The 25,218-nt window shown below is 39.9% G+C and overlaps 1 protein-coding gene across 1 annotated transcript; it reads right to left on the bottom strand.

Moving 5' to 3' along the window:
- Positions 1–25,218, bottom strand: Capn6 (calpain 6). Its single transcript, XM_021725196.3, has 13 exons — positions 25,057–25,218; positions 18,914–19,093; positions 10,240–10,371; positions 8,591–8,799; positions 7,900–8,092; positions 6,919–7,112; positions 6,593–6,670; positions 6,299–6,485; positions 4,153–4,275; positions 3,788–3,990; positions 2,919–3,040; positions 2,411–2,547; positions 1–1,673 (listed from the first exon to the last, which is right to left on the bottom strand). Exons 2-13 carry the CDS (start codon positions 19,076–19,078, stop codon positions 1,491–1,493), a joined length of 1,926 nt encoding a protein of 641 aa, XP_021580871.1. The 5' UTR covers positions 19,079–19,093; positions 25,057–25,218; the 3' UTR covers positions 1–1,490.

Genomic DNA, 25,218 nt, shown 5'->3' with positions numbered 1-25,218 from the left:
TTTATTGAATATGAACTTTATTGTGATTTGGTTTATGTAAGGCAGTGTGGTGAAGGCACTGCAGAAATTACACAGACTGGAAAACATGGTAGAAAATGAATGAGCTAAAAAAACTACAAAATACATTTTTAAAATGAATGCGTGCAGGACTAGTCTAAGTACTACAACTACATTTCTTTATTTTTTAATCATTGCAGAAGCGTTGAAATATTGAAATATTGTCAGAGGTGGGGTGGGATTAGGGAGGGCTTCATGGAGGAGGTGGCATTTATGCTGGGCTTTGAAGGAGGGGTAGAGTATTGATAGATGAAGATGGAGGGAGTAAGATTTCATAATGACTTAACTCTAGAGAAAATTCTGTAGAAGTACTGAAAAAACGAGAGGCCAAACAAACACCTCCCGGAGAGTGAAGCTTTTCAACTGAAAGAATTGCTTGAGGAGTCTGGCTGGGACTCCAAGTCTCAAGCTCCCAGATGGGGTCTTCAGTACCAATGATATTAGGAGGCACAGGACAACGGGCTTGTTTGTAAACCTAGCAGCAGCAAGAGGTTTCACATTGCAGTCAGGGGCCCCAAACTGGCTATACTATTCCTGGATGGATTCTCTCATCTTCTCTGTGTGTGATATTTAATTGTCCCTGCTCTCGCCCATTGACTGCCTGAACGGTAGTTCGTGAACGCCCATGTGTGCGTTTGTGAGTGTAGGTGTGTGTGGATGGGTGGGGGACAGAGGCTTTGTCTCCCACTGCAGCTTCTTCCACTTTTCCCTCTTGTGCACAAAGCTGGCTTCCACTGAGCTGAAGCACAGGCCCTTCTCACACTCTAGGCCACATTGAACTCCAGCTTTTGATTAAGCACCTAGGAAGCTTCCTCAACATGAAGGTAAAACTTACTGTGGGGGGTGACTTAGGTTAAGGCAGGACTATACTTTCCGGAGGTGGTGTTGGTAGTGGTGGTGGTGATGGTGGTTGTCGGTGGTGGTGGTAGTGGTGGTGGTAAGGTTTGGGGCCTTTAAAGTTGACTCTACCTGCTGGGTGAAATGCTGCTGACAAGTCTTTAACATCAAGTCAGGAGCTGGAATGTCAGGCTAGACCAGCTTGGCCTTAATCATCCCTCCTCCTTCCTCAACAAAACCTACAGGGAAAATATACTGGGCAACTAAAATCAGCAAAGACAGCTGTAGGGTATCCAGGCTCCTGTTATTGTCCTGCTTGAATCTCACCCCCGGAAGCCCCAAAGATCTTTTCTTAGCACACCATGTGTATGATCTCCAGATAGGACTGTCACCTCCCCCGTCCAGCTGCTGGAGGTATATAGGTTATGTAGCTACTGATGCTACTTGGATCGGGAGGTATGGGAAACTTAACAGAAGAGAGGAAGAGTAAATTACTGTGTTTTTTTTTCAATGATTGTGAATCTTATCTAACACCTGGCACCTGACATAAAATAAAAGGATGGAAAACTGTGTCAGGACTCTCTGAGATTGGAGACTTAGAGCTCAGTGAGATCATCACTGGAAATGACCTTGAAGCTGATGTGGCCTTGCTTCACTTTGGCAGTTGGACCACCCTTCTGACGCAGGTACAGAGACTTCAGATCACGGCAGTCAGTGGGGTCAGCATCCAGAGTAACTTGCCCCAAGAACTGATCACAGAATTTTCGGCTGTTCCAGACCTATAGAAACAAGTCAAGGAAATGAAGATGAACAACCTTCTATGAGACTGGTCCTTACCCAGTGACTCTTAGAACCCTAATAGCAAGCTTGAAAAGATCCATTTTAAAACCAAGGGAACAGCTAGGTGTGATGGTGCACATTTGTTATTCCAATCTACTTGAGAAGCTGAGGCAGGAAAATCACAGGTTGGAGGCCAGTCTGGGCAATATAATGAGACCTCATCTCTAAAATAAATAAATAAATAAATATAACCAAGAGATATTTTCTTTCCTGATAGCCCTTTGGCTGAGAGGAGGATATCTCAAAGAATATAGATAAAAATCCAGAACAAAGAACTCAGGATCATCATTAATCTATGGGATGGGTTACCTAAAGGCAGATGGTCAGAATTATTATTAAGTCAGAAAAACTGCCAGACTGCAGAAGACCTAGCAATGTAAGGGTCCTCTGAACTGGCATATGCTATCCATCATGGGATTTTATAATATCTGGTTTAACTAGTGTACTCATGAACTTTTAGGTTTCTGCCTACAATGAAATAAATGTAGATTTAGGGTGGAAATGAATAAGAAAGATCATATCTGTGCTTGGCAAGAAGTGTTCTTAAGTTCAAAACAAATGAAACACACACACACACAGAGGATAACACTTGCTCTGCATTCTAAATATATGTGAGGCGCATGGAACAATCTGTAGAAAATATAAATGCCCCTACAAACATTATTCATATTTTTACCTGGACTATGATAGGAATGTCAGTGGTCCTTCTGTAGAAAATGGCCTGGGTGTCAAAAATGGCATGTACAGTATTCTTCTGGACAGGAGAACGGACTTCCTCCTTTCCACACTTGATGATCAAATATGGGTTTACAGCTGGAATAAAGTGACATTTATTTGTAACACAGTGATTTAAGTTTCTTTGCTAGACAGACAAGAGGCTATCTCATGAAGTGAAATCTGGGACATTTAGCATAATACCTGGGTACCAGAATGATCTAGGACTCAAGATTTTTATTCCCTCTTTCCTTGCCTTACACACATTTCATATAGAAGTATAAAAATGAATATTACATAGACCTTGCCCAAAGACATTAATAACCCATTCCCTACCATGGTGGACATCCTTCTTGACTTCTCTAGATTAGAAATACCACTAGAGAGACTAAGTTCTGATCATCTTTTCTAACCATATGTGCAATGAATGAAGCAGAATTTTGCTTTCCAGACACCCCCGTGGTGCTTACTTTCATTGGCATACTTCTTCTCCAGGCCCTCAGCACTGTGGACAGTGATCTGGGTAACTACCTTTGGGTAGCCACGAGCCAGGTTCCAGCAGGACATCTTGGGCATGTCAAGAGTCAGTTCCCTAGAGCATCAAAAAGAAGATGTGTCATCTGATGAAACATAGCCTTTGATGACATGGGCCTGCCAAAGCTGGCATCATTGCTGAAGAAGACATGAGACACAATGTGACCTAGTGCATTCCTCCTCAGATATGGCTTTTATTTTATGAATATTTTAAGAACTAGCAGATAAAGATCAGAGTAGGCAGGGCTCAGGGGAAAAGGTAGGTTTGGTGACTTGGCACTGAGGACATAACAGAGAATACCGAGGAATGCCAACTGTTGAAGAAAAGACAGAGTTGGCCAAAGAACAGAAGATAAAATATAAACGGAAAAATTTGGGCAATAGATCTGCTCCCCTTAAATGGCAGTTCAGAGCTCAGAGGCTCAGACTTTCACTGGGGAATTTCCCATAACCCCACTTTGAGAAATATTTCTTTTCTTTTTCTTTTTTTTTTTTTTTTAGAGAGAGAGAGAATGTTTTTAATATTTATTTTTCAGTTATCGGTGGACACAACATCTTTGTTTGTATGTGGTGCTGAGGATGGAACCTGGGCTGCACATATGCCAGGCGAGCACGCTACCGCTTGAGCCACATCCCCAGCCCCTACTTTGAGAAATATTTCAACCACCATCATTTCAATTAGTTACGTTTGACTTGAACATGTTGTCCTATTGAGTGTATGCACAGAGGGAGATGGGTCAAAATGTTTAGTTGTAGAGGCAAAGCAGAGAATAGGAGTTTGAGGGGTTTGCCAAGGAAACTGAACCTGAGCTGGACAGGCACTTCAGAGTAGATTCTCAGGAGAAACTCGCTGGTGCGGCCATGCTGGAACATGGTTGGGACAAGCACATAGTTGCCCTTCTTCAGGTACTTGCTCAGAAACACTGTGCGGGTGTCAATGTAGGTGGAAGTCCCAGCACGCTCCTGGATGTAGAGGTGGTGGAGGCGGAATTTGCGGTTCACTTCCACCTAGAATTGAAATAGGATGAAATATTCCATTCTGCTCACATCATACTTTTTGTGTTGGATGTCTTACGTCTTCTGTCTTCTTTAGCTCTGGGTCTTTCATAATTCCCCTAATTCTAAGCCATTCTAATTTTGAATCCACCTGCTATAAATGCTCATTCTTACCTTGAAGAGCTCAAAGCCAATGATGTAATTGTCAGGTCTTCCCATTCGACGGTAAGTGCGCAGGTCCTTCTGCTGCAGTGACATGATGACCTTATGCCCATCCTCAGGCACGGTGAAGATGTACTAAGGGAAAGAGGCCACCAAAGAGCTGAGTTAGCACTCCCATTTCAGATGAGCTGCTTAAATTTCAAGGAAGAAACTCTACATTTGGAAACAGAACCTTGAATTAATTTCTGGGATTTACTATTGACCAGACAATGGGACTGTGGACAGATAATCCATTCACTTGTTAAGTGTATAGAATTACACTTGCTTCTCCTTATAACATTCATCATGTAGCAGGTGCAGTGCTGCATGCCTGTGACCCCAGGAGCTCAGAAGGCTGAGGCAGTAGGATTGCAAGTTCAAAGCCAGCCTCAGCAACTTAGTGAGATTCTGTCTCAAAATAAAAAAATAAAATAAAAAGGGCTGGGGATGTGGCTCAATGGTTAGGTGCCCCTGGATTCAGTCCCCAGTACCAAGAAAAAAAAAATCAGCATGTAGTAAGAGACAACTTTATTCTTAGGCCTTTGATACCAGAGGGTATGTTTTTGGTTTCATAAGTTCCTGATGTTATTAGTTTATTATCATTATTATTTTGCAGTACTGGTATGGAATCCAAGGGTACTTTGCCACTTTGTTACATCCACTGCCCTTTTTATTTTATTTTTGAGACAGGATCTTGCTAAATTATCCAAGCTGGCCTTGAACTTGTAATACTCCTGCCTCATTTTCCCCAAGTTGCTGGTATTACAGGTGTGTACCACTGCATCTAACTTGGTTTGTTATTATTGTTGTTGCTGTCCCATTGTTTTTAAATGCTCTATACAGAAGAATTCCAGAAATCATAAAGACAGAAAACATTCTTATTTTTCTCAACCTGACATTACAGCATGGCCCCAGGATCGCCTCATAATGTCAGGCCAGACATGTGACTTATACAAAGATTGGATACACTTCCTTGGGGAATTGATGCTTTCCTATCACTACTTTAGGGAAGCTACAGGCCTGTAACAGAACTTTCCAAACATTGTCTCAGGAATCATGTTGCTATTGAGAGATAAATGTAAAATTAATCATTTTTTTCTTTCTTCTCTATCTCTGTGCCCTTCCTTTCTTCTGTTGAGAAAGAAACAGAAAACACATGCATAAGTAAGTCCCACAAAAGTCAATCCTGTGCATATGCGTACAAGGGAAGCCATTTTCCCAGTTTGGTATATGTGTCTGATTCTTGAAATACTTCCAATATTGTAAATGGGGGTGAGGCCAGGTAGGGAGTAACAGGAGTTTTGCTTTTCCTTTGTGGACAATTAAGATGGAAAGGGCATTTAAAAAGCATGAATTAAGTAACCTAGTGCATCAGTCTTAGTGTTCTCCAAAATGCCTGGCCAAATTAGGTCTGTCAAAAGAAGCTATGCACTCATGGGCAATGACACAGTGACACAGTGAGAATTCTTGTCTCCTATAGGTTAACTCATTAGCACATTTGAATATAAAACATCCAGGTTATTATAAATCTGGGCTTGGGATATGTGAGTTTTTTTTTTTTTTTTTTTTTTTTTACTTTGGGATATGCCTGAGCTTGACTACTGATGTGTCATCTGGAATAGCATTGTAATGACAGATGAATGGGACAGTGTTATTGACAGGGCATTAATTCATGTCCTGAGAAAAATGATCTGGTACAGAAAGAGATACCTACACGAAAGAGGAAAAATATAGTATATATGCATCCAAGAAAACAGTAGGGCAATAACAACAAATGAAGAAGAATTGAGACAGCATGTGATAGTAGATCCTCTCTCTCCAATGAGGAACCATCATAAGGAAGCAGGGGCTGCCAATCAGCTGTACCAAGCAATATGACAGAGAGAGGAAGCCAGAGAAGGAGATTCAAATTTGATAATGTTGCCAAGGTACCTCTCTGCAAAGACCGTATTTTACAAACATCTGAACCAATTCTTAGGGATCTCAGCTTAGGAATATTAAACAATAGCTGCACATGGAAGTCTTGTTGCTAAAGAAATACTTCAGAGAGAACCAAGATGAGACCAGAATTCCTGCTGACTAGATAACTTGGAGGCAAAGGAAAATAATTGACTCAAACCTGGGGATTCTGCAGGAAGGTATCACGGTTATTATAGCAGCCTCCAGAGCGGTTCATTAGAGGATCATCATCCACAGTCCAGCATCCCACCACTGATTCCAGCTCCTTGCGTCCAAAGACAGGATTGTTCACATTACGGCAGACGCTCAGCTTGTTAAAGTTGCGGCAAAAGTCTTCCAGACTCATCCTAAATGAAAGGGGTGCAGGTGAAAAATGAAGATGGTACTTAATATTTACCCCTTTTAGTTCCAAGTAGAAGCCTTAATTCCCTTAATGCTGAAAACTTCTCCTTACCAAAACTCTCCATCATCAGACATAACAAGCCCCAGATTCTTGCGATCAGTTACAGTCAGTTGCTGCCACTCTTCAGAACTAAATGCAAATAAACAATAAAAGTATAAGCCATTATGCTTGCTATTGACTTTCTGTAGTAAACAAAGTGCCAAAGGAACAAAAGGTATGAAGATCAGAGTTGCTTTATTTTACCTCTGCTGGGTCACAAAGCCCTTAGAACTCATGAATGTCACTGAACATTGAGAGCTCACTAGCAGCCTGGAAGGATGAGTTTGGGAGAACTACAAGTTTTGGAGATGTAGCAGTGAAAGTGGAATGCCACTCACATTTCACTCCAGGGGCCACTCCATTCTTGTCTTCCCAGGGGGTTCCTTAGGCGAACCATATACAGCTTCTCAGCACTGAAGACTTCCACAAGTCTTTCTCCAAGACGGATCTTACGAATATCAGTCATGGTGTAGGTATGGCCCTTCAGTAGACCCCAATCAGTTTCAACTTCTTGTTCCTCCTGACTGGGAGACTAAGAGCAAAGAAATATACATAAGGGCATAAGAAATGAGAAACATAGCTGGGTACAGTGGTGCATGCCTGTAGTTTCAGCTGCTCAAGAGGCTGAGGCAGGGAGATAGCCAGTTCAAAGCCAGCCTCAGCAACCATGAGGTACTAGGCAACTCAGTGAGAGCCTGTCTCTAAATAAAATACAAAATAGGGCTGGCAATGTGGCTAGTGGTAGAGTGCCCCTGAATTCAATCCCTGGTACCCCCCCCTCCAAAAAAAAAAGAAAAAGAAAATGAATTGAGAGACACAAGTCCTTGCTCTCCTTCCTTGATTGGTTTTATTCCACTATGAATTTAGTTTTCCCTATGCAGATAGAAAGTTAATCTTCACATATAACCTGTCACAAAAGCAAGTGAAGACTAAGAAATAAAGAATATAACAATTCACTTAAAAATTTAGATTCAGACTACCCTCTGTACTCAATTTATATAACTGTGATAAAATTTGGTAGAGCAAATCCATTCCTTGAGCAAGTACCCACAATCTTAACAGAAAACAGGAATAATTTACCAGAGGCTATTTACACCAACTGGGATGCTGCATTGGTCTCCAGTGAAAGGTCTGGTTCAAAAGGATAAAATGCTAAAGTTCTCCAGCCTCCATGCCAAGGCTCAATGCCTATGTTAGCTTTCCAAATCCATTAATGGCTTTTTGTGGCTCTCCGGGTTAAGGGCAATGTTCCCTACTAAATTCTTAAGTCTCTTCTGCCAGGAGTGAGCATAGAGTGGTTGTTTTTGGTGAATACAAACCTCAATGGAGCAGCAGATCAGACCTCCTTTGGTGAATGTTTTGTACAGTTCTCCAAACAGCTTGTACTTCTCCTCAACAAGCTCAGTGTATCTTCCCTTCTGCATGTCAACAGTTTCAGCCAATGTGCCGGTGAAATCCACGATGATATCAGTGATGGTCAAACCATCCAGAGCCTCATAACAGCCTAGCATCCTGGGGTCAAATATGCATGGTTACCCTTGTAAGATTTTTTTCCAGGTCAAGGACATAATGTTCCCAATAATTAAAACAGTCCCTGCCCCGTCTTTACCAGCTGGCTTTTTTCTAGATATGAAATGAGAAATATTTTGAGATTACAGTCAGAGATTTCTAAGCATAGGTTATGTTGATCAAGAACAGTCCATGCAGAAGTTTCTTTCTCCAAGCAGAAATTAGGCAAGGACAAAAGAGGTGATCTGCAAATTAGCAACAACAGAGCTTCCCCAGGAGTCTTATGAGTGGGTAAGGATTTAATGGAAGCCAGAACAACTGATTCCTTTCTCATCTAGGACTTCTGTAGGCCAGGTCCAAACCCAAAGCAATGCATTGAATCTGAGTTTTAACCCAGTTTTATTTCCGGGATTAGGTTGGGAGAGAATGGACTCCCAAAGACAAATGTGGCTTTCCTTTCCTCATGTACCCAGACTACAGACTAAACAACCCTTTCCTTACTTTGCATAAGCTTTTTCCAGCAGAGCATTCCAAAACTCATTCATGGAAGTAGAGAAGGAGAAGACCAGATCTCCGTTGATGGTGGGCAGCAAGTCATCAATCACCACCTCAGTCCATTCTCCAAAATGCCAGAAACGGAAACGAAATATCCCAGCATATTTATCTGGTTTTCGAGGATCCCATTCCTGCTCCTTATGGTTGGGAATTGTCTGGAAAGGTAAGCACATTCAATCAAGTGTTATTCATCAGACCACATCTAGATATTGAGATTACAATTAACTCCTGGTAAACCCACATCACAAAAGGAAGCACACCAAATACACCTGGTTTGAGTCTAGATTAGAAAGTCGTAGGTAGGGCATTTTGTCTATAACTTCTGCTTCCCCAGTTCCATTTTGCTGATGATGATATTACCATACTTACCCCTAAATGCACACAAGAATACATAGGATTGACGGGATGGCCAGTCAGAAGTTAAATATTTCCCACAGATAATCTATAAACTAGATGATGATAAATAAACTATACAAATATATTCATGATTACATGTTTAAACAAATAAATAAGACATTTTAAAAATATTTTTTTAGTTGTAGTTGGACACAATACCTTTATTTTATTATTTTTATGTGGTGCTGAGGATCAAACCCCAGGCCTCAAACATGCTAGGGGACCAGTCTACCGATAAGCCACAACCCCAGCCATAAATAAGGCATTTTAAAAAGTAAAAACAAACAGAATACAAGGCCCACTGTAGTTTATATTAAAATGTCCATTTTAAGGACTGATCATGTAACTCAGTTGTAGAGCTCTTGCCTAGCATGTGTGAGGCTCTGGGTTCTATCTCCCCCACCTCAAAAGAAATCAGAATTTCATGTCTATTCTGGAGATTTCATGTAACTTCTATAGAATACAGATTTTATTTTCATCCAAAATAAAATTGCATTTAGGAAATTAATTCTAAATATTCTAAAATATAATATTCTAAAATTGCTTTTATGAAGAAAATGTTCTTTGTCCTTAATAGAGGGTTATTACTTTGTTCCTTTAAATTCTATAAAGACACAGAAAGAACTTTTGTTCTATTAATAATTTATTAGAAAATTTTCAGTAATCTATTTCCATCTTTTCCACCTTTTCTGCTAAGAATGTATATGTCCATGACTTCCTGGCTCCTGATGGCTTTATATTCCAGTAGGCACAGAATATAAGTATGCAGAAATACTGAGTTAGAGTACTACAAATGACAACAACAGGTCAATTTGTATATGTGACAAAGCAAGAAGAGTAAAATGCAGGCTGGGGTTGTTGCTCAGTGGTAGCACACTTGCCTGGCATTCATGATGCATTGGGTTCAGTTCTCAGCATCACATATAAATAAATAAAAAATAAAGGTGTATCAACAACTAAAAAAATATCTTTAAAAAAGTGTAAAATGCTAATTGTGGGTATATGGGTATTCCCTGTAAAATTCATTTTTCTGTGTTTGTGAAAACTCTTATAATGAAATGGCAGGAATTCACTTAGTAAATATCTGTGACTTCAGGAAATAGAACAATCTAAGACTATGTCAAGCTGATCTTTTCATAAAATTATTAAAGAGGGCAAGAAGTTAAAAACTGAATGAGTTCCCACAGAGTGGGAGATACCTTTGTCCAGTGAGATTCCTGAACAGCCAAACAGGAAAATGCAGGAACCATGAACTTGTGCCCTAGTCTCCCCTGGATCAGTTGGTGATTGCTGATGTTTCCCACAATCAGACGGGGGTCATCACAGATGTCCTGTGGATACAATGATTGGTTATATAAGAGTTTTCCAAGAGTCAGTGTGAAATGAACTAGGCAGGACATAGAGAAAACGTGGGTTAGGGTTGATAGGTGACTAGGATTTTCATAGATAGGATAAAGAAAAGGTTGAAGGGATTGTGAGAGAAAATAAAGCAGTAGATCCTCAGCTATAAGAAAACTTTCAGGTGGGAAGTGGCTAGAGAAATGAAAGGAGAGGATACAGTGAGTAACATGACATGTGCTGGTGGAGGAACTTTGTCATTGGGGTTTGGAAGAGTTTTCACCATGCAGTGAGCTTTGAAAGATGAAAACTAAGGATTAGCACACTACAGTCTGATCCTATTTTGTCAGGATGAGATTTTTTTCTGAAGCACCTGCCCGTGGAAGGGTGATTGCATTTAAGAGATAAAGATGTCGAAAGCAAACATTGATGTGTCTCTCGCTCTAGGAAAATGAGGTAAACGACCTTACAGGAAGTCCTGTTCTAACACAAAACAGAGGTAACAACAGTTTTCATGGCAACCAGATTTCCACCATGTTTGGATAGATATAGATGACAATAGCATTAATAGCAGGTATTGGGGCTGGGATTGTGGCTCAGTGGTAGAGTGCTTACCTAGCACATGTGAGGCACTGGGTTCAATTCTCAGTACCACATAAAAATAAATAAATAATATAAAGGTATTGTGTTCATCTACAACCATTTTTTTAAAAAAAATAGCAAGCAATAATAGAGCATGCACAGGAGCACTTCAACAGACATCCCTCCAAAGTGATATGGGCAGAGAGTAGGGGCAGTATTTGTTTGGAGTATATGTATGTGTCTCCACACTAACATATGATGAGATGTTTAATTCCCTCTGGAGTAGGCAAAATGAAACCTAAAGAATGTAATTTCAACAAGATGTGAGGAGAGCACATGGAGCAATTTTCAAAATGTTATCAATGCCTAGGGGAGAAGCTTCAAAGTTCCCCTGATGATATAATAAATGCTGCAATGATAGTAATGCTTAAGTTGACTAGAGTTAAGCTGTTGGACAAGGAAGGGATATGAAGGCATAGCAGCTAGAGAAATGGGCATGGGCAAAGACATAGTGACATGCATGACACCATATAATTGAAGACATGATTGTGTGATACAGAGTATCAGCACTCGCAGTGTTCAAAGGCAGGAAATACCCATGAAGTCTTGATACATGGAGAAAGCTCCATGGAGGAGGCTGTTGGCCTGTACCTTGACATTCTGCTTACCCAGCAGAAATAAATCCTAGTCTAAAATGGAAAGAAAATCTAGACATATACCCTTTTAAAAATTATTAAATAGAGACAGCTATATTTTTCTGGTCCTCAACCCTCTTTTTTTAAATGGACATAATTCTCCTTGATGAAGGGTCTGGTCTACAGAATGAAACATTCCATATATTCTTTAAAAGCCAAAATAACTCTGGAAAGAAATAGGCATTTTGGGCAGGGACAAGTCCAAACTGAAGATTAATTGGGCATGCCTCTGCCAAAAGGAGATGGTTAGATGGGTTGTCAGCTTTGGATTTTCTGGGGTTTTTTTGTTGTTGTTGTTTGTTTTTGTTTAAGATGCATGTCTTGTGTCTCATCAATACTTGTGTCATAGGAGAAAATTTCTATCTTATTAAATTTTTATGGTTGTGAGCTGTCCATTTTTTTTTCACTTCTTGGACAGAAAGCAGGTGTGTTGGGTGCGTTAGATCCTGATGTTCTTTTCTCTTTGTTTCTTTGCTTTTTCTAAGAAGAAATTAAGCATAGTTTTCCCTCCCTATGTCAGATGTTACTGTTTTATTTGGAACAAGATGTAAAGTTATATAGTGATTTCTTGGATCTAAATGATATATACTATAGTTTCCTAGTTTGGAAAAACAATAAAGTGAATACTGATATGTGAAGTAGTGTACTTTTAGATTAATAAGACAAATTACTTGCTAGCTTTGTGTATTTACTAGTAGGTGGAGTTTACAGCATCTTCAATTTCCATAAGACTCATTTCACAACAGGGGTCTAGGCTTAACCATTACTTCTGACATGTCAACATCTATTCAAGATATAAGGGATCACATATGTGAACAAAAAAGACATAAACAGAATTCACACTGAGGAACTGGGTGAGTATTGTCCTGTAGATCTGAATTGGATTTGGTTATTGAATATCCTCTCTCTCTCTCTCTCTCTCTCTCTCTCTCTCTCTCTCTCTCTCTCTCTCTCTCACACACACACACACACACACACACACACACACACACACTCACACACACACACTCACACACTCTCACACACAGAGCTGTGTGCAATCATGGTAGAATGTAACTCTGGACAAAATCCCCATTGTTTCCTATTCTTTCTTATAACCTAGCCTATTCCCCATTTCTATTTCTCCACTCTTCATACATTGTATCTATTTAACAATGGATTTTTAAAACATGAAAAGAGTTATGGAATGTCAAAACCAGAAGAAATTTTAAAAACTATCTAGTATTTGACAGATCAGGAAAGAGGCTCAGCAAGGGGCAGTACCTTGCTTCTCTGGTTGTCTAGTTAATAGGATACCTAAACATAAAATTTTGAATTCTTCATAACTACATACTGTTATGTTCCCTAACCTCAAGACCTCAGTGAGTCCTTCTATTTGCCTTAGGCTTACTGGTGCCCCTATAAAGGGTAATATTGTGCAGATCTACATTATCTGAAAGACTCTTAGCTTTTGGTTCCAGGCTAAATATCATCAATAGGCATTGATCTCCTCAATTCAGTGCACTAAATATGAATGAAGCTCATACTATATGTATGTACTACAATGTGAAGCATAGGAGACTAGCCTTTATTAAACCTTCCCTTTTACCTCTTTAAAGAAGTGAGGCAAAAAAGACCAGAAAGAAGCCAAGGAATTAGAAACAGTAAAAGTGGTGAGCTAATGCAAATCTAACAGCTGCATGGACCTTTTGATGATAACTTGAAAATAATGCAATATCTGTTTATTGACTTTTCTTCTAGTTTTGGGCACACTGGATATATTCCTGTTGGAGTTAAAGAAAGAAGGCTCGAGGAGTTTTTCTGCAACTCTAAGCTGAGACACAGAGTGCAGATGGGACATTTCAGCCTGAGCCGTGCTGGAGTGGTAGGAGGGAGTTAGGGGAGAGGTCACAGCTCACATATTCACAATATTTGGGTGGCTTGGGAGTAGGGGGGAGATGCTGAGCCCCTAATGGCTCCCAGCTGTGTTGGCACAGCTGAAGTGATCCTTGAACTGAACTGTTTGTCACGGTAAAATAATTTCTTAGGAGGAAACACACAACCAGGAACTGAACATCACAAGCAAAGCTGGAATGGTCCTCTAATACCCCTACCCTCGAGCCAAAACCTTCTGTAAGCAAAGCAGCTCGTCTAGCAAATTTGTTATCTTAGCTGAGCATTATGGATATCTCAATTATCTTCACCTCTTCCCCCTTCCCAGAGATGTCTTCAGGGAGGGGGCATACAATTATAAGGTCCATAGCCCTGCACGGGTCACCCTATGAGTTTCCCTTTGACTAACCACACTTAATTCTTCAGCAATTTTTATACAGGTGCAATTTGATGACAGTAAGTATTGAGTTCCCTGCTAAACCTCCAGAACCACAATAAAATGAATAAAATGCTGCCCAGAAAACTAGCATCCAGAAGAGTGGAGGCACTTTCAAAAGTGCTATATGCAATCTAGTAGTATTGGGGGTAGGAGTGTGGTCAGCCCTATAGTAGGTACATTGTGACTAACTCTAAGGCCTAAGTAGTCCCAAAAGTCCCAGGGGCTAATTTAAACAGAACTGTCATTCGGGACCTGAGGGTTTTGTGAGCTAGTCCAAGCAGCCATTATCTATCCTTAGAAAATAGTGCCACCTCGATATGGGACATTTATAGGTAGATGTGGGCTCAGGGACCAATGTTGCACAAGTCTCTCAAGGAGTTTATTTTGCCTACTGAGAATTTTATTTACAAATAATTTAACATTCTTTTGCTTCCTAAAACTTCCAAGGAAAGCTCAGTATGGAACCTGGGAATAAGATCTTAAGTCCAATTTCCCCTTCCAATATAGAAAACCAAGTCACTATGTAGTGATATTCTCACTTGAACCTTCAGACTTCTGCCAGAAGACTTCAGGTATAGTTCCCAAATGGCTTATTGTAAAGAATTTTTTAAAATCTACACAATGGAATATCATTCAGCAATAAGAAGGAACAAACATAGCACCACGTGGATGATATTAAACATCAAAAACATTATACTAAGTGAAAGAAGTTCACATGCAAAATTTAAAATAAACAGGAGAGCTGGGGGAAAGAATGTGGACCTACTCCACTCGGTGTAAACAGTGAAAAACATTTAGGACTACTGATATGGAGGGACATGATCTCTGGGAGAGTTGGGATCATGAGAGTAAAAGAGAAGTGTTTCCTCTTTTACTATTGTTTCACATTCTGTTACCCCAGCCTGTATATTCTGCTTCTGATATTTTCCTTCATCAGGTTTTCCTTTCCATTCCTAATACCATTGTTTTAATCCAGAACCTTACCACCCTCCCCTTCTATCAAGACAATGTAGTGACACAGCCCAGGGAAGGGTAGTTCCCAAAGAAAAAACTGGGAAAGGGCCATGGTGGTGGAATTCCTGGACTCAAACGTGCCCAGGAGAGCTGACAGAAGATTTTGTGCAGGTGCCCTTTCTCCCCCCACAGCTGGCTGTGTAAATTCCCATGGGGCCTGGTTCCATTTTAGTCGGGGATTAGATGTGTCTGACTTTAAGACAGTACTGTAGGTGGATATGAGTCAGTCAGGAAAAAAGCCAGAGTGCCTGGAAGGAACTGGAGAAGAGATTTTCTGTGAGAATTTGGCAGGCAAAGTCCAGTCTGAAAACCCTACCTGCAGTCTTAGACTGCAACTTAGTGTAACCTGGATCTTATAAGTTTTTAAGACTTTTTATGTTAAGGCCCAACAGGACAGGAAAGTCTAGGAGCACATGGTCTCAGGCAATGTACTCATGTGCCTAGAAAGCTAGGACAGTAGCTGGAGCCATGGGATCACTGGAGGAGTCAAAGAGATGGGTTTTCTTCTGGAGGGTGTGAATAGATGATATGCCACTGAACAATTGGAAAACATTCTCAGAATCCCTATCTAAAGAGGCTTCCTAAAAGACAGCAAAGAAGTAGAAGTGGGAAAAGGGGAACTTTGCCCCACAAAGGTGGGTACCTTCCTGGGGTTAGGTTTGTTCAACTATCAGTGATGTTTAGAGGTATGGGAGGCTTATAAAGGCAGAAGTTTTTAAAATGGATGAAGAAAGAGACAGAAAATACTAGGTTAATCGTGTTGCCTCCATTTTGGAAACTTCATAAAATTGCCCTGGTTGAGTGAGAGACTATATGGCATGCCAAGAGACAAGATGTGTATAAGCTTCCCTGAAAACCAGGATCTCAACCTTCCTAATAAGGTGGGGGAGGGCAAAGACCAATTTAGTCTCCCTGAGCCAGTTCAAAGAGGCTCTTGGCTTTCCTGATGAGAGGCCAGAGAATCTTGACGTGGTTCTTGACCACAGACTTGGCCTCCATTCTGCCTGGAAGAATCCACAGCTTTTTGAGGGGGCTCAGATGCTGGTCCAGAATCTTGTTTTTTCCTCCTACTCCCCTGAAGCCTTTCTCAACCATTCCAATCTATGATGATCTTCCCATCTTCACAAACCCTACATAAGTTACTATCTATATGCCTGAAAATTGCATTTCATATATTCAGCATTAAATTATTATTTAAATCTTTGATGGTTTTGTATCCATTTTCTTGATGAGTAGCAGACTGTGTCTATATCTTGTAGAGAGGCTGATATAGAGCAGGTGTTCTATGAAAATTTCTCAAATGACTCTCCCACTGAAGAATACGTTCAAACAGTGCTCTCAAAAGGGACAGTATGGATCAATTATTGAAAGTACAGCATCAAAGTACATCAACAAAAGTACATCAACAAAGAGAAGGAATGTGAGAACTGACTAGAAGGATGCTAACTTAAAAAAAGAGAGAGAGGAGACACAAATAACAATCTCCCTGACATGGCAATGGGAATGAAAACTCATGTGAGCTTTGAAGTCAAACCTGAATTCATATCTTACCTTGTTAGTGGTCCAATCCCAAGGAAATTCTTACCTTCTATTGGAGACTCAGTTTCCTCATCAATAAAATGGGCACTATATCTACCATTATTTTTTTTCAACCAGGAAAATTACACCAAAGAATTATATCAAAGGAATTTAACATATCTAACTTCCTAATATACCTACCTTATTAAGCTCTGGTACATAGGATGAAATGAAATAATATATAGAAAATTCTAAACCCAGTACTGACCCATAGTATACATTCCATAAATGTTGATTTTTCCACCCTTCCGCCTTGTTCAAACACCACCCCCGACATTCCTTCATCCTAGACTTGCCTCAGAGGAAAAATGGACTATTTTCATGGTTATTAAGTTTTTTCCTTCTCTGCTAATCCATCTAGGATTAAATCCACAGAATTTGGACGATGAAGGCGAAGGACAAAGGACTGAGCCAAGAGAGAGGGGGGAAAGATATGTGTTAAGACAGGCCAGCACAGGAAGCGCTGTCTGCTTGGTTCACATCTGGGGAATGGTTTCATGTTGGCTTGCAATTTTGCCGCCCACCAGATGTCCTCCCACCTCCTCCAAGCCCTCACCCCCATCAATCAGTCCTTCTCTCTCCTGCATCTTCAACTTTTTGTTTACTGGCTACTCGTCAGCCTATAAATATGTTCAAGTCTGTCCTGTTTTAAAAAGACACCCACCTAATAAACCTTTCTCAATTTCCTGCTTCCTTTTCAGCTACTTCTGCCCAACTGATGTCCTTTCAATCATGGCCAAGCATCTCAAAATACTTATGCCCTTTATTACCATCATTAGTTTATAAGAGTGGTTCCTAGACAACATAGTTATATTTCTCCACGTATTTTCTTTGGGGAAAAAAGTCTTACCTCTCTGCATATCGATAGCAATTAATGAATTCTGCTCATGTTACCAGGATTTTTATTGTTGGTCAACAAAGTGATCTGCAGAGATATCAACAACTAGAGGCACAGAAAAGCAGGAGAAGTGCAATTCCCCTTCTGATGGAGAGAAATTTATCTCGGTCTCATACTTTCATTTTTATTCTTTTTTATTTTTTCTACTGGAGATTGAATTCGGGGCCTCTGCTCTACCACTGAGCTATACCCCCAGCCCTCAGTTTCATACTTTCAATGGTCATCATTCTTTGCAAGCAAACACTAAGATACATATTTCAAGTTGCACAGAAAACAAGTCTTCATGTAACTAGTGTATCTTGGCACCACCTGGTGGCAATTTGCATAAACTGAAGGAGCTCTTGAAACTCCATTTAGGAGTATAAGCTGTAGAAATTACAAGCAAAAGTAATAGTTGGATCCTTAACGAAGACAACCATTGAGTACTGGCTGAGGTGGTTCCATCATCGTGCACCTCATTAAATTGAACATCTTCAAGATTTTGTGAAAGTTCAAGAACTTGCATTTTACAACAACCCCCTGTGGTCTATACACCAGGCAACTAATATTGGAAAGAAGCCCAAGAGGAATATCCTTCTCTTCGGTTACTACCTTTACATATAGCATGTTTATTTGCTATTTATTCTCCAGACTCCATCATCATATCTTATTATCGTATGAGTGCCCACTCTTGTAGGACTGAGACTTGCCTTGAGACACAATGTATACCTGTTCCACCGAGAACCATAGCATCTATTAATAGTCACTATTAATAGATGGTGAAAGAGCTGCAGTTCTATGTGGATCCCACATGGCCAACCATGGGATGATATGGGTGATGATGTCCAAAGAGCAGCAAAATCCATCTTCTCCCTATTGATTTAATTTCATTTATGTTCACACCTTAAGGAGTTTTTTCTCCTTATTGGTATGAGATTATCTTGATCTACTCAAATGAACTTCCTTTTGTTGTTGTTGTTGATATTTTGAAATTACTAACAAAATTTGACTAAAATTCAGGTCTCCTCAAAATAGAGGTGGGAGCGCAGATCCATGAAGCATTCCCCTAGCCTTCTTCTTTTTTTTTTTTTAATATGAAGTAGTAGGATTTATTCCAGTGAAAAGAATCAGAATGCTTGCTGAGAGAGAGAAAGGGCGCCCAATGGCAGGCTTTTCTAAGATTCCCATTTTAAAATTGTCTGTGTGTGGTGATGGACATATGAATTAGCTTCAGTGTGGTAATCATTTCACAAAATATAGGTATATGAAAACATAATGCTGTACACCGTAAATATATACAATTTTTATTTCTCAACTATACCTTGGTAAAGCTAGAAAGAGAGACAGGGAAAGGAAGGAAGTTAATATCCAAAATAGTGTACACAGTAGGCCTGTGTAAGGGAAAGAGTGGATCAAATAGGATTTTGATGAAGGAGGTCAAGAAAAAGACAGAAATTGGGGAAAATAAGGAAAGTTACCTGGGGACGTTTCCACACCACCTTTCCCGGAAGCAGTCGGTTGTAAAAAAGAGAATCATTCTCAGGCAGAAAAGTTGGGTCACAGAAAAGTCTACTGTCTTTGATGCATTCCTGCTTCAGTTCTTGGTATTTCTGGTTTTTGAAGAGCTTCAGAGGAGGACCCATAGTGTCAAACTATGCCTAGAATGAGAAAAAAAGTGTTGTCTTTGGAGAAACAAGTTCTCAGGTGCCTTGGGTAAGGCACCTAACCATTTTAGACCCTTGGTTTCTTTATCTACCAAATGGGGGCAATGTAAGCAATAACATTCTCACTGGTAAAATAGATAATGAACATGAAGATGGCAAGTTAAGCATGACTCATTTATCATTTGAAAGGCAGTCTTCCATTTACGTGGCAAAGAAGAGTTCAAGGCAAAGTACTATTTTAAATTTGAAGATAAAAGTATAACTATCATTTTACTGCATTCAGAATAAGTTGGTGCCTCGGAGAGTCACACTTTGTGCATAAGGGGAGAAGCAGCCCCTTCCAATTCTTTTGCACAATTACTTCTCTTTTATCATTGAAAGAGCTTTGCATGTTTTATTACTAACCAAGAAGGCTAATGCAAGAAAAAGAGCTCAGCAGATGGCCTCCAAAGACAAGGAAAGATAGAAAGATTGTATGATCTTTTTTTTTTCTTCAAAGTCTAATGTACAATCATTTGCAGACTCTGAAATCAAAAGGCAGACTCCGAAATTCAATTACACTAATTTGGTGGACTATAGATTCTTATCCCATAGCAATACACTGTTGCTTTCTTTCCTCTAAAAGAAAGAAAGAAACTTCACATGGTTAAACGGAGAATTAATATAGTGGCTCTTCAGACAATGTGTATCAGAGTGCCCCACACTCAAATGGCCTTAACAACTGGTTTTTATGAAGATACTTTGAAAGGCAAATTTGATTTCAAATAGCTTTTGGGTGATAATAGGGTTTTCACTGTCTTAACTTGATTTACAAAGAGAGTTGTAATGATTTTAATGATCCTCTTCTGCCATGAAGAGAGGATTGTGAATGTTTGATGTCAATTATTCTAAAAATATATTTTAAGGGTTACAATCTATATTCTATGAGCAAAAGAGGGTTGAGACAAAAAACTTAAGATTCAGAGTGATTAAAAACTGGACAATTTTTGCAAAAACAAAAACCCCACAAAATTGGCTACATTAGCACTTTGAAAAGTATCTGTGTGGCATACCTGTGAGGCAGTTGCTATTTTATAAAAAGTAAAATATTAATCAGACCTCTCTGCTAGCCCCTTTCATGTTCTTTCAGTATCACATTGAAATGCCTCACTAGTAAATAAGTCACCTCATTTGAAAATGATAAAAAATTTAATTTCTTGCCACGTTATGGCAATGATACTTCTAATATATGTGCAACAAGCATACAATTTCTCTGAAACCAAGGAATAGGAATAAAAAGCTGAACAAAACCACATATTTTTCATAGCCTTCTTTATTGACAATGACTTTACAAACTGAGAACTGCAGGGACACTGAAAACTGCTGAAATGTTTTCTGTAAATCAGATTTAACTCTGTCCATGTGTTTTAAATATTAGTATATTTTATTGTATTTGAAGGCATGGGTGGTATCAGTAAAAAATTTCAATTAAACAGTATCAGGGCCAATCTGAATGTTTGCCCAGGCTCCTTTGTGGAGCCTGTTAAAAATGGACCCCAATTTTCATGTAGGCTCAAACTTACAGCAAACGCTACTCTACTTCTTGATTTCCCTAGGTTTGGTGGATTGCCAAAGGCTGGGGACTGTAAATGCGGAATATTCTGAGGCAATTAGGACATTTAGTTTGCCAGAACCTCCTAGTCCCTAAGCATTCCAGATAAATGGGCATTTCCTGCTCTCAAAAAAAAAAAAAAAAAAAAGTCATCTGCCCTCATAAGTCTCCCTTGCTATTTAGGCAAATAACGAGGCAGGCAAGAGCCTGCAAAGGGAATCCCTGTTTTAAAGAGGACCTAGCTACAGACAGAGCAGCATCAATTGAAAGAAAAATAGGTCTCATTTTAAAGAAACAGACTGATCCCTCCCTTTCAGAGGTAGAATGTACAGCTAGTATGAATGGGTCAAAGTTTGATAGAATGCCTTCTGAGTGAAAATGCTTGCATTTTGGGGACACATAAGGAGCTTCAGGCTAAGAGTCTGAATGAACTTTCAATAGAGTACGATTATAGTCCCAAGTGCTGTTAAAATCACACAGTTGAATTGACCCCCATTTCTGTGTAGGTAACAGGAGAAATGTGCCCGTTGGCTCTGTGACCTTGGTCTTTTTGTGCCTCAGTTTTTTTCATTAAGATAGTGATGTTATCAACCCTGAGCCTTTACAATGTGACTGTACATACTGAGATGATTAGTGTAAAAATAATTTGGAGTAAGTAGAAAGTGCTCTGTGAATGCTAGAGACACACTGAAGCCCCCTCGTTGCTGGGCACGGAGCTTTGCGTATACCATTGTTCAGGAAAAAATGTTTTAAGTAGCAAATCAGTGCTTGTATGGCAATTTACTATTCGAAATGTGCATTTTAAATTTCAGTTCACATTCTCTTCAGAGTGACCAGGTTTTATGGCCATGATCTGTGCCCTTCATTTTGTACCTGCAGAAAGGGCAGCTCAGAGATGCAGCAGCCAGAACCTGGCAGACTCAAACCCGGGTCTGTTTAATGTTAGATTTGGCGTGTGACTTTCCATCACACCACACTGCTTCTTTTGGTCACTACATTTTTGAAGAACGGATTTTTTAATTCAAATGAGGAAAACCTCCAAAACAAACACGATGCCCAACTTTGAGGCATTCTGCCTAGAATTTGCTGCCACAGTGGATATTGAAAAGATTCATTATTTTCCTGGTTTGATGATCATGGGAGAATCCAAACCCTTTACATCTTAGGATTTATCGATTAATCCTCAGAAAACTTTTGGAAAACCAGAAACTTGAAAGATGGAATTACCATAAATGATTTGCCCTGTCAGAGTGGAGGAGTGTTGAGAAGAGAATGTTTTCTTTACTATCCCACTGCAGCCAATGTTGTCGGGAGGAGAGAGCCCTTAAGTTAAAAGACCACATATGAGAAGAGTTGGTAGACAAAATAAAAGTGAGGGATTTCAGTAAAACCCAGAAAGTCTCTAGCTCAAAGGGAACTAGTGAATGCGAGGCAAATGTGAACACTTATAAAGAAGGACACTGTAACCTGAGGGCTAGTGGCATGGGTGGCTGGTTGAGGCAGAGAGTGGGGTTTAGCACTGAGGTCATGATCTTAGACTGTATTATCTGAACTCAGACTCAGTGCCTAAAGAAAGAATATGAAGAACACCGTGTCTTTCAAGGGAGCAGATTATGGAGAGTTGGGAATTGCCAGGGGGGAGTTGAGGGAGCTTGCCACGTGGAATGCAAAACTGCAGCTAGGAGTGGAAACTCTAGCTACTCACTGGACCTGAAAGCATGGGGGAACTAGGCAAAGTTTTGGAGCAAAAATCATTTGCTTCTTTACCTCAGGGTCATCCTTAGAGTAGAAACCAAGTTTTGCTCTAAAAATATCTGATAAAGGAAATCAGCTCTGTGGTTCACAAATCACTTTGGATTGGGGTGAGTGGAGAGGAAGTGAGGGCACTTAAGGAGGTGAAGGAGGGAACACATGGCCTCAAGAGCATTGCCTTTAGCTAGTTTCTCCCATTTCCCAGTTTCCCCCTTTGTTCTATATTTTATGCAAAAAAAAATGGAGGTAGAAGTTAACTAAGGGTTTGCAGACAATTTGAGTACAGGAGCCCCAACTCTGTTCTAGCATGAAGTAGGCCCACTTTAGACATAATCGACACCCTTTATTCCCCACAATTAGATGCTCTGTGGTGAGAGAAATGAGAATTCTAAAGGGAAGGACAAAAATTCAGCATCCACATGTTACACAGAGAACAGTGCTTTCCATATATACAGGGAAAAAAAGAGCACACAATTTCCTTTTATTACATTATTGAAAACTCTCCTAAAAATAAAAGCAATTTTAAATCATGAAAAGAACACATGCTAGTCATAAGATCCAGGATCAAATCCCAAATGCCACCATTTAATGTACATAACATCTCTGTTCCTCAGTTTCCCCCAAAGCACAATGCAGATACAATGGCTGCCCTGCCCAACTCAGGGTGTTATTGGGAAGATCTAATGAAGTTAAGTGTGCAGTAGACATTTTAATTGTTAAGGATTAGGCTGATACAGGGCAGTAGTATTGGGAAATGGTTATATGTAGCAAATTAAATTCTCTTTCTGTCCTTGGTAGAAACTGAGGAAAGTCAATCGCATGCTTCAAATAAGACACACACACAAGCATTTAAAAAAAAAAAACAGTGTAAAATGACCCCTCTGCCATTCTTTACTCCCTATCCCACCTCTTCTATTCTGCTGACCTGCCCTGTTGACTGAATAAGCCTATCCTAAAAGTCTAATTTTATAGTCCTTTGAGAATCTAATCCTGATTTTTATAGATGGCTATGATGGAAGGACTCTTAGGAACTACTTAGTAAAACTTTTTTCTTTTACTGTAAGGTGAAGGGCCTTGCCCAAGGTTACACAGTAACAGGGTCACTACCAAAACTGGAACTTGCTGACTCTTTTCACCACTTTTTTTTTTTGTTGTTGTTGTTCAAAACAAGAGGTGGCGGGAGAAGCATGCAAACATGAAACCTCAAGCAAGACATTGCTTCTGAAAATTCTCATTGTCTTCTTCTTGCAAGAATGCACTTAAGAGTTTTGTTTTTGAATTGCAAGCTGTCAGAAGGTGAGATGATTTCAAATCAAGGCTAATCAAAGAAACACTGTTTGGGGGTCACAAAGGGGCTTTTTCTGCTCTTAATTTAGGAACTGAAAACTCCCAAGGATATGAAAAGCTTACTTTTTAACCTATTCCTGACCACATTAGTGTTTAGGCTTTCCCTGGACTGCTAGGAACTTTAAGGATTAGTAAAGAATGCTATTCAAATCTAAAGTTTTCGCACACACTCTTGCACACACATGTGCACATCAGCACGCACACATGCATGTATACATGCGCAAACTGCCAGAAGAATTTGCAAGAGTTAATTAGCAGTCCCCAAATATTTTTTGTTTCCTCATTCAGACTATAAAAATGTCCCTAATTTCACAACAAAGATTAGCAAATGAAGCATTAGCTGAATTTCCATAAAATCTTAAAAACAAACTAGAATGTTTTATCCTGAAGCAAGCCAGAATTGACCATCAGAACAGCAGAATTTGTTGAATTTTCCTATTGGCTTTTCATCAAACTTTGAATTTTAAATCTTTAGAACCAATTATTTCAATTGCAGTACATACCCACTTCTTTTTCTTGCCCCAGCAGAAGCCTGCTCTGGTCAAGTAGCCCAGTTAAGTCCCTCCAACAGTGTAGCTGGGGTGGGGGGTGCGGGTGAAGAACAGGGACTCAACTACAAATCAAAATTTAAACCAAAGGAAGAATCAGAGAGTAACAAAACCATGCCAGGGGTTGACAATGGAATAACCAAGATCAACCTGTCACCAGAGGCAGGAGGGCCCCCGGCTGTGCAGACAAGGAGTTAAGACAGTCTCGGCTGCCACTCCCTCCTGTGCGACATAGCACAGTCTGTGCACTTCACTACCAGGGCTCAGAGGCCTTTTGCACACAGTGTGGCTCCAAGATTTGCCTGCATTTCAATAATCTGTCCATACCTCTGGGTCAGCAGAAACTAGAAAGAAGTTCTGACAGTCAGCCAGGCTTCTCTCCCACATACCCTCTCTCCAGATTTGTCCTTGCTTACCAAGTATTTATCAGAAGGTGTGTGTGGCACACACACACACATACATGCACACAAAACTGACCAGATATATTCTGAAAAATCTTATTGCCAGACAACCATAATCACCACACACAGCACCCAAAATAACCAACCAAAATAACTGTTAGTTTTGAAGTTCACAAATTACTACTAACGTGCACGCATTTGATTGAGACAGAATATAAAATTATAGCTGTAAAATTCAATTAACTATAAAAGTTAACATTACTTTTCTTAGATGCTAACATATCCAGCAAATAAAACTCTAGCTAAATCTCTCCTCACCTGAGTTATCCCAGGAGCCTTCTGCTGCTGTTGCTGCTGCTGCTGCTGCTGTTGCTGCTGCTGCTGCCGCTGCTGCTGCCACTGCCGCTGCCGCTGCTGCTGCTGCTCTTAGCCAGGTAACCCAACTAAGTCTGTTCAGTCAGTGTGGCTGAACAAAGATTC

Source organism: Ictidomys tridecemlineatus, chromosome X (assembly GCF_052094955.1).
Source record: "Ictidomys tridecemlineatus isolate mIctTri1 chromosome X, mIctTri1.hap1, whole genome shotgun sequence".
In the NCBI taxonomy this organism is placed as follows: domain Eukaryota; kingdom Metazoa; phylum Chordata; class Mammalia; order Rodentia; family Sciuridae; genus Ictidomys; species Ictidomys tridecemlineatus.
The sequence above is the reverse complement of the archived record's forward strand: the minus strand, read 5'-3'. Positions and strand labels throughout refer to the sequence as shown.

Coding starts and splice junctions, on each gene's coding strand:
- Capn6 (XM_021725196.3), bottom strand. CDS start 19,078: ATGGGTCCTCCTCTGAAGCTCTTCAAAAACCAGAAATACCAAGAACTG. Junction 8,093..8,590: donor CTGGAAAAAGCTTATGCAAA/GTAAGGAAAGGG, acceptor ATTTGACCCCAG/GATGCTAGGCTGTTATGAGG. Junction 3,041..3,787: donor GAAGTGCCTGTCCAGCTCAG/GTTCAGTTTCCT, acceptor TTGATGCTCTAG/GGAACTGACTCTTGACATGC.